General features: G+C 36.8%; 1 protein-coding gene across 2 annotated transcripts in view; it reads right to left on the bottom strand.

Annotated features, from left to right (window-relative positions):
- Window positions 1-6,893: 6,893 nt before the first annotated feature.
- The window catches only part of SLC30A9 (solute carrier family 30 member 9), an 80,777-nt gene continuing 77,029 nt past the window's right edge, over window positions 6,894-10,641 (bottom strand). Inside the window, exon 17 of one of the 2 annotated variants that reach the window (XM_036267615.1) lies at window positions 6,894-8,366. In XM_036267615.1, the coding sequence (XP_036123508.1) occupies window positions 8,322-8,366 (45 nt within the window). In that variant the 3' untranslated portion in view covers window positions 6,894-8,321. The remainder of the gene's footprint in view (window positions 8,367-10,641) is intronic. The other variant, XM_036267614.1, reaches the window with a different exon arrangement.

Below are 10,641 nucleotides of genomic sequence, written 5' to 3'. Positions count from 1 at the left end.
TAACACATTAAAAAAATGAAAGAAAGAGAGAAAGAGAGAAAGGAAAGAAAGAGAGAAAGGAAAGAAAGAGAGAAAAGAAAGAAAGAGAGAAAGAAAGAGAGAAAGAGAGAAAGAAAGAGAGAAAGAGAGAAAGAAAGAAAGAGAGAAAGAGAGAAAGAGAGAAAGAGAGAAAGAAAGGAAGGAAGGAAGGAAGGAAGGAAGGAAGGAAGGAAGGAAGGAAGGAAGGAAGGAAGGAAGGAAGGAGTTAGGCATAGGCATGGATCCAAGGTTTTGGGCAACTGAAATGATGAAAATACCATTTACCAAGAAGGAAAAGACTACCAGAGAATTTTTTGACAGTGAAGAAATTAGGGGTTTTTGCTTTTGGATATGTTGAGTTTAAGATCAGTCATCTCCCAAATCTCAGTGTTGCTCACATGGCCTTTTTTCTGTTCCATCTAATGAAGGAGGGGGCCAATGGGGGGACAAGGGGGATATCTGTAATCTTTTCAACAATAAAAAATAAACTTAAAAAATAAATAAGTGGGATTACATAAAAAAAGAATCTAATTGAAAATGGTGATAAAAACAGTAATAATAATAATATATATTTAAAGAATCTAGGTTGAAAAACAGTCCCCATTGGAACACACCATTCTCACAGAGGAAGGAAGACAGCTCTGGTGGAACAGTGCGATAGCTCTTAAAACAGCTGCTCCGACCTGGCTAAGCCACTTGCTCACATTGCATTGGCCAAAGCCTGTTGCATAGCGCAGCCTAATGTCAGTGGGAGGTACTGCATGTCATAATGGCAATGGGATCGTTATTCAACTGGGATGTATAAGATTCTTACATAAGGGCAGTGAATAATTGATAACAACCATTAATCTACCACATCAGCCAAGTGGAGATATCAAGTAGTCAACCAGATTCGAGTCTAGGGTTCAAGGTTCAGGTTTCAATAATGATTTTTTAAGTAATGATATTGAACTACTCAGTGAAAGAATGTAGACAAAAAACGGTAGCCCTGGGACACTCCAATGCTTGGAGGTAAGAGAAATGGGGAGGAACTTGCAAAAGGCACTGGGAAAGAGTGAGCAGTGAGGTAGGTGGAGGACTCAGAGAGCGGAGTCCTGGAAGCCAACAAATTCCGTGTCAGATGCTGCTAGCAGGTCAAGTAAGATGAGAAGTTAAGATCAACCACTGTATGAAGCAGTATGGAGGTCAAGGACACGGTGAGTGAAGAGATACTGACAAAAGCCTGACTGGAGTGAGCTTCTGAGAAAATGGAAGGAGAGCTGCAAGTAGAGACAACCCCTTTGAGTTAAGCAGGAAAGGAAAACAAATAAAAAAATCATTGAAGGGCTTTTTGTTTTTAAGATATGTGGATGTGTCTTGTTTTAGTCTGCTTTTCTAAGATGGGAGAAGTAACTGCATGTTTATAGAAATCCAGGAATTTTGTGAAGATCTTATACATTGTAAAACTTAAAAAGCTCAGTAAATCTGGAAAAGCAAACACAAATTAATTATCTATGGGCATTGCTCAGAATACCTCCCATTAAGTGAATTAATATTAGGATTCCAACATCTTCTATACTTGTAATAGCCTGGCCAGCACTGGCCCATAATAACCAATGGCTTGGTTCTGATCTAGGAAGGCCTCAGTGATCCCGAGAAAGCCAGGGGTCATAGCCATGAGCATTTCCTGTTCCGGTTCCTGGAGGAAGGGATGGTCCGGATTACATAACTGCCACCCTGGACCATCAGTAGTGATTCCACTTATCTGGTTGACAACACTGCATTATCTTCCTTCTTCTAGAAGGGTCCCACTGGCATCTAGTACAAAACACACAAACACACACACACACACATAGATGGTGTCCCCCGAAAAATGCATACATTTAACAGCTGATAATTCACTTAATTTTCACTCCTTTTCAGGTTTAACTGATTTGAAATAATGGGTGAAGCCAGACAAAGCTTTGAACAAAGAAAATGTATCCTCTAGACTTTTTTATGGAGATACATAAAAGATAAAGTTCACAGTCCAAAGCCGACAACAGCCGACGAATTGAGGGCAGCTGTTGAAAGAGAATGCAGACACCGAACGAAGCGATTCTGGGTGTCTGCTATTCCACTGCCTCGCTATCGGCAGTGCCTGGAGCAGAACAGACGTCAGTTTGAAAACAGGTGTTGACAAAAAAATTATCCATTTCTGTAGATACTTTTAAAATTTGAAAATAAACTGTATGTTAGTAAACATTGACTTGACAATCATTCAAATTGTGTATACGTTTTTTGGGACACCCTGTATAATCTATATGCAAAATAGTATACATATAGTAAGTGCTCAATAAATTTTGACATGGGTTGTCAATCCATACAAAAAAAGTATCATAAGAAAATTAAACCAATCTGAGTAATTCCTTAGAAATTCCAATACTATTAATATCAGACCATCTATCACCCAATCCCCTAATTTTCTAATCTCAACATGATCTGCCATAGTTCCAAGAGCAAGCTAGTCAATCTCCTTTAACAGAAGTAAACAAAACAGAGACAATAGCGTTCACATTGCAAAAAGATTTAAATCGTGATCTCCTTTAGTGTTTTTAAAAATACAGATTTTAGAATATTTAATTTACACAACTTCCAGGAACTTATTTCTTATATAAAATGTGGTAAACCTGGGTGGCTCCTCCCTTTCTCACCATGTGGGCCCACCAGCCCTCAGTTTCTTCATCATTAGATGATGGTGTGATACTGATTTAGCTTTTTGCTGGAACGACATGTAAACTAACATTAACCTTCGTAATCACATAATAAACCTGGGTAAGAATTTCTAATGACTCAAGAACACATTTTTAGGGTTGACTTGTTACTTAACATTCAGAATGTTGAATTGTGCATTTGAATGAGAGCTAAAATCAAGTTCAAATTATTTTGAAGATGAGAAATTTACTTGTTCTAAGAAACACTAGTGAGTAGCTTTGTTTTAGCCCAAGGGATAATTATATATCAATAGATTTCTAAGTACTGAGCTAGAACTTCTTTTTTTTTTATCTTTACCCGAGGACATTTTTGCATTGATCCTTCCTATAGAGTGGGAGGGAGAGATGGAGGAAAAGAGAGAAACATTGATGTGAGAGAGACACAGTGAGTGGTCGCCACCCACACGACCCCAACCGGGGCTGGGGACAAACTGCAACCAAGGTACCTGCCTTTAGCGGGAACCAAACCCGGGCCTCTCCAGACCGTGGGGCGGACGCTCTAACCGCTGAGCCAAACTGGCCAGGGCTGAGCTTGAACTTCTTACCCTTGTTTCCAACAATAAAAACTAGGCACTATTTTATTGTACATTATAAAGATGCTCTCAAATATTAAAAAGAGATAAGGATGCCTGGCCAGTGTAACTCAGTGGATTTATTTTCAGCCAGAGTGGGAGGGAGGGGAAGAAGGAAAGAGAGAAATATCGATGTGAGACACTGAGGTACGTGCCCTTGGCTGAAATCGAACCCAGAACTCTTTGGTCTGCAAGCCAACGCTCTAACTGCTGAGCCAAACCAGCCAGGGCAGGAACTGAATTTTTAATTTTCTTTAATAAATTAAAAGCAAATAGCCCCATGTCACAATTGGCTACCACATTAAAGCACAGTACTACATTATTATATCCTCTCCATATAAAACTCTCAGTGAACACAAAACTCTGAAAATTGGGTACTTCCTAAATTATAAGATCCATTAATGAATATGTATTTCACCATCTGTGTAGAACAAAGGAAATATGTATTATAAACTTCCATGTATGCATATATGTTTGTGTACATATATACATCAAGTATAAGAATACATCATCACCAGCTTGTAACATTAGTTGCCTCTGGGAAAAATAAATGGGTAACTAAGGATTAAATACAATTTTTAAATGTTTTAAAATTTTGATTGCTGATTTCCACACTTTGTTCTAAATTTCTTTCCTACATGGTTCAAGTCAATGACTGACAGTTGAACTAAATATTATCTTCTGGATATGTCTATTACTCAGCTTCTATAAAACGTCAACACCCTACCCCGATCCCATCCTGCCATCCCATCCCCAGCAGTCCAAGTTAGATCCAGCTCGTTGTTTTGACTACTGAAAATTAATTCATTTGCTTATTTTATAACAAAATGAGTATTTTGTTTTCATTTTCTGTATAGTGTTACTTCTCTTGGGCTCTTCTGCTCAGCGGAGTGATTTTTAGGGCTAGACCATCTGACTTCAAATCCTGACTGCTCCTTACCAGCTGAGTATCCTCAGATGTGTATCGAGTGTATCTCAGTTTCCTCGTCTGCAAAAATGTGAATAATAACCCCTACTTCACTGTCTCTTTGTATGGATTAAATTGATTAATGTACATAAAATGGTACCTGGTATAACTAGCTCAAATTTTAATGTTGTTAGCTATTATAATATAAACAGGTGTATGTTTACTTTAAAAACTAGTTTTAAACCTCTATAAGCCCTTAAAGACAAAGACACAATTCTGTATTGTGCTCTAGTTTATTAAAATGTAATAATATCTATCACTAAAGGGTATAACTTCTTAGATTTGTGAAATCCCCTAAAAGCAGATTAGTAACAGTTCTCTTTATACTGAAAACTGACTTTAACAGGATTGAGTTGTTATGTTCTGGTTTTGTAAAACCGGAAACTTACAATCTAACTATCATACTCAGTGAATAATAAATTCTATACAAAAACATAAACATAATTTTTTACAATTTTTATTTTCTTTATTGATATTAGAGAGAGAGAGAGGAAGGGAGAGAGAGAAAGAGAGATAGAAACATTGATGAGAGAGAACATTGATCGGCCGCCTCCCACATGCCCCCGACTGGGATTGCACCCACAACCTGGGCATGTGCCCGGACCAGGAATCGAACGCAACCTCTTGGTGCATTGGTTGATGCTCAGCCACTGAGTCACACCGGCCAGGCATAAATAAACATGATTTTTAAGGTAAAATGTATCCAATTATACAGTTTAGTTCTTAATTCATGAAATAAAGAAGGATTTATGTTTTAAAAAAAAACATTTATTTATGAAGGAAAAAAATCCCGAACTAATAAGTGAACTGCTCTTATTTACATAAGACATTTATTAAGGAAAAAAGCATCCTGAGAGACCAGGACCATCTTAATTTGCCAGTGAAATCAGACAACTGAAATACAATGTAATAGAAACAAAAATTGTCTTTTTCCATAAAACCAAGTCTAGGAATGCTAGTAAACTTAAATGCAAATATAAAGGCTGCAAGACCAATTTTCCATATAAATACCTTCCAAAGGTCCATTTCAGAGATAGGGATGAGGGACTTAGGATGAGACAACCTTTGAATCAACATTTTACCTTCAGCTCTTTGCTTCACTGACTTCTGACAGTTTGGTAAATTGGGGGGTCATCACATTTTTTTTAAATGCCAAAACTTGACAAATACAATCTGAGAAAGACAGTATAAATTCCAAATGCCTGTACCATTTTCTGTAGTTCCCAGCATTCTACCTCAAAAAGTTAGCAGCCACTTCCTTTAGATGGTGCAATTTTAGCAAAAAGCATTATCCAAATTATAGGAGAGTTAAGGTAGCACTAAAATCATATACCCCAAATTAAGTCTTATGCCATTTTGTTATTCTGGATTATGTAGGGTGTGTGTAGGATGATGTAAGCAAAGATTAACTCTTTGGGGGGGAAATTTTCCAAAATGATCCTAGCTCCCGGTTTCCTCTATATGTTCAGAAATCTTCCTCTTTGGAATTGGATACTACTGACCATCAATATGGTCCACTTAAAAATGGGTCTCCATTCCTCATCCTCCCTCCCTCCGCCATGGTCTAAAAAATGCACCACCTTACCTAGTTTGGGACCTGATTAGAGATCCATTCTCAGCCAAAGCTGAAACAAGGATACTTCGTCTCTGATGGTTCCCAGATTTCAGTTTAGTAGAGAGAGGAGTCGTGGGCCTTGACGGCTCTCTTCTCTGCCAACATTATTTTTGCAACTATTCTACTACAGAAGCTATTTTCCTTAAAAATACTGAGATTTATACGTTTAAATATTCAAATGCTATGGATCAGGACAAGACTTAAAGGAAGAAGTATTAATTTGAAAATAACAAGAAACCTGAATGAGATACTCTTAAGAGAGGCCCAAATTCCTGACTTTCAAACTCCAATTTGACTCTAGGAAAAAGGTCCAGAGATGTCATACAGTTCCTGATTCCACAGAAATATTCAAATAACTTTGCTGTATTTCTTATCAAATTTTGCTTAAATTTTAAAATATCAGTGCACAACAGCAGCACTGAAAGTAAGACAGAAGCATAAGCCTTCCATTATCATTGAAGAGCCTCTCCAATCCGATTAGAAAAGCAGAGGTACCAGGAATTGGCTTCTTTTAGGGAATCCTTAAAAAAAAAAAAAAAAGCCATTTGGAATAAATTCTGCACATCAACTTTGAGATTTTCTTTTTTTTTTAATGAGTTAAATTATTCTTGTCTAGCTAGGTGAAAAATTTCAGAGTAATTTTATTTGGAGGGGATTGGACATAATTTGGTACCTTCCCATATGGCAGTGACATGGAATAACAAATGGTAGGTGGGGAAGAGGAGGGAGGAAGAACATAAAGTACAGAGTGAATTATGAGTAAAAAAGTTTCAGAAAAAAGTATGGGAAAATAATTTGAAACCATAAGAACAGAGAACCAAATCGTGTGTGTGTGTGTGTGTGTGTGTGTGTGTGTATATATATATATAATTTTATATCTTAAAAAAATAAAACTGGAATGTTATTTCACTTAAAATGTACAGCATGCAAAATGCTCCGTAATGGTAAAAAAAAAACAAACAAAAAACCACAATGTAAATTTTCACAATTTTTAGGTAAATGACATTTCTGGATCAAAAATTATCATTATAAACACTGTAATCAAATGTTATCTTTTTGTTTCCAGCATTATAATTTGCTGTAGTTCATAAACTTCAGTCTAAGAAAGCTTTAGACACTGACCTCATACTGGTGGTTAGGTCCTTATGTCAGTCAAGCATTCACTTACCCAGCAAAGAGATCACTGAGCATGGACAATGAGTGCTACCTGAACAATTAACAGTGCATATGAGTTGTTCTGATGACTGGAGACAGAGCTGTAGTTGTACACTAAATTTTTAATTACTGAATTGTATATTTTTTCACTTTGATACCTTATGATCATTAGAAAACTACTGACCTAATGTTATAGCCATGTATTATGCTAAATACCCATATGTAACTGCAAGAAACCCATGTTGCAGACATATCACCATGATAGTATACAAAACCATGGCCACAAGCTTCTGCATCAGAGATTGACTTCTTTCCCTCTCTCTTAAAGCAAGACTTATCCCAGTTCAGATTTACATAAGTAGTGCCTATTTTAAATAAATTAAAAATAAAATGCTAACCTGTCATAAAATTATAAATATTTCTAGCCCATTTTACAGAATGTCAAAATACTTATAAATGCATTATGTCCTAGTAAATACACTTGATGGCACTGAAGCCAGTTAAAAACAAAAAAACTAGTAATTACAATGACCCATGGAAACATCTACGGTTGTTTTATATCTTTTACCATCAGAAAAATTAAGCCAAATAAGAAAAAAAGCAAAGAAGAGATAAGAAACTTGACAAAACGGCAACTACTATGACCCCAAAGGCTGTATTTAAACTCCTTTCTTTAATATTCAGTAACTAAACCAATTCTGGAATGAACATTTATGGATTACTCGGTTAGGAGAGTGTTCCTCTTAGTGCTCAGGGCAAAATTACAAGGTGTGTAGAAATAATTTCCACATTCTATAAAGAAAGACAGACTGAAACGGAGTGACTATTTAAAAACCACAAACCAAGATTTAGCCAGCATGTTTCAGATTGGCAGGTTTTGATGGAGTGAAGTCTTCAGTAGAAACAAAATAAAAAATCATAACTGTACTGATGCTGCTTATTTTACCAATGTGAAGAAAGGAAACATGATTGTAAGGTACAATATACTCTGACAGGCCAAAATGAGAAATTATGATCAACTTAAGTTGACTAAAATGTTTCCTACTAAAACATAAAAACATGATTTCCAAACTGATTCGACTTGCAATGTGTCTCTTAGAAGTAGTTTTAGTTCTGTGGATTGTTGAATTGCCCTTGACATAAAGTATTTCCTTCATCTTCAAAAAAAGGCTTCTGAATGGTGTTGACTCCCTCAGTGTGGGAGAGAAGGCTCAACAAACTTGATTCCAAGGCTCCCTCCAAAGTGATTCATTCCATCAAATCTATAATATCTCCAAATCAACGTGGCGAACTTCGGGATTTCGTTTCTGGAAGGAAAAATCATCACCATGTTATTCAGAGCAAACCAGAATCTTTTGTTTCCTTTTTATTCCTTTTGATCACCAAAGCCACTGAAAACACTTTATCAAACTATATCATAGTAGCATACTCGCAAGAGAAATTTATTGCATAAGGAAAAATCAATAGATGATTAGATCAAACACACTATAAATGATACAGCAAGTAATCTCACCAACTTGAGTTTGTCATATGTTCATTAATACAGTAATGGATTAAGACTCTATTATTATCCTAAGTGAAAGAAGCCAAGCAGAAAAAGACAAATACCACATGATCTCACTTATATACGGAATATAATGAACATAACAGTCTGAGGAATACAGTAGACCCAGACACATGGAAGTAGGGCACAGACTGACATCCCTCAGAAGAGGGGGTGGGGGGGTGGGAAGAGATAAACCACAGAATTTATATGCATGTATGCATGACCAATGGACATGGACAACTAAGCCAGGGATGGGGCGGGAGTAGGGTGGGGAGGGGGGTGCCAATGGGGTAAAAAAGGTAAAATATCTGTAACAAAAAAATAAATAAAAAAAAAGAAAAAAAAAAGAATCTATTATGTGCTAAGCATTGCCAAGCACTGAAAATATGCTCATTTCTGATAAAAAGAAAATCATTGCAAAACAGTAATCAGAAAAAAACACATTGATATTCACTTATTTTAGTAACAACCCATACAGTCTTAGACCAGGCACTGTGCCATAAAGTGGAGCTATGATTATTAAGTAAAACTCTGTTCTGGACCCTGAGGAACTCAATTTAGCCAGGGAGAAAAGTGTAGCAATAACCATCTATGAGCTTAAGCACTATAGTTAATAACAACAGTTAACATTTAATGAGTGCTTACTCTTGTGTCAAGTACTATGCCAAGTAAAGGGCTTCAGGTACATGTACTTTATTTATTTTTTATTATTTAATTAATTTATTTTTGTTACAGATGTTTCTCCTTTCCGCCCCCATTGACACCCTCCTCCCATTCCTGCCCCACCCCCCAGTATTGTTGTCTATGTCCATTGGTTATACTTATAGGCATAAGTTCTTTGGTTTATCTCCCCCCCCCCCCCTTGAAGTTTGTCAGTCTGATCCCTACTTCTATGTCTCTGGGTCTATTTTGTTCATCACCTTATTTTGTTCATTTTATTCTACAAATAAGTGAGGTCATGTGATATTTGTCTTTCTCTGATTGGCTTATTTTGCTTAGCATAATGCTCTCCAGGTCCCTCCATGTCATCTCAAAGGATAAGAGATCTTTCTTTCTTACAGCTGCATAGTATTCCACTGTGTATATATACCACAGCTTTTTTATCCACTCATCTATTGTTGGACACTTGGGCTGTTTCCAGATCTTAGCAATTGTAAATAGTGCTGCTATGAATATAGGGGTGTATATACTCTTTCTGATTGGTGTTTCAGGCTTCTTAGGGTATATTCCTAGAAGTGGGATCACTGGATCAAATGGCAGTTCAACTTGTAATTATTTTGAGAAAACACCGTATTGTTTTCCATAGTGGCTGCAGCAGTCAGCCTTCCCACCGGCAGTGTACTAGAGTCCCCTTTTCTCCACACCCTCGCCAGCACTTGCTGTTTGATGATTTGTTGATGGCAGCCATTCTGGCAGGTGTGAGGTGATATCTCATAGTCTTTTCAATTTGCATCTCTCTGATTAGTGACATTGAGCATTTTTTCATATGTCTCTTGGCCATTTGTAAGTCCTGTTTGGGGAGGTGTCTATTTAGGTCCTCTGCCCATTTTTCAATTGGGTTGTCTTCCATTTGTTGAGTTGTATGAGTACTCTATATATTTTGGAAATTAGCCCCTTATCTGATGTATTGTTGGCAATGATGTTCTCCCATACAGTGGGTTCCCTTTCCATTTTGATGGTTGTTTCTTTTGCTGTGCAGAAGCTTTTTAGTTTGATGTAGTCCCATGTGTTCATTTTTTCCTATTACTCTTGCCTTAGGCATTGTATCAGTGAAAATTCTACTGTGTGTGATGTCTGAAATTTTGTTGCCTACATTTTCTTCTAGGATTTTTATGGATTCACGGGTCACATTTAAGTCTTTTATCCATTTTGAGTTTATTCTTGTGTATGGTGTAAGTTGGTGGTCTAGTTTCATTTTTTTGCATGTAGCTGTCCAATTTTCCCAACACCATTTATTGAAGAGGCTGTCTTTACTCCACTGTATGCTCTTGCCACCTTTGTCAAATATTGAGCATAATGTCTTAGGTCAATTTCTG

This window comes from Molossus molossus, unplaced genomic scaffold (assembly GCF_014108415.1).
Source record: "Molossus molossus isolate mMolMol1 unplaced genomic scaffold, mMolMol1.p scaffold_m16_p_1, whole genome shotgun sequence".
NCBI classification, from domain to species: Eukaryota; Metazoa; Chordata; class Mammalia; order Chiroptera; family Molossidae; genus Molossus; species Molossus molossus.
The sequence above is the reverse complement of the archived record's forward strand: the minus strand, read 5'-3'. Positions and strand labels throughout refer to the sequence as shown.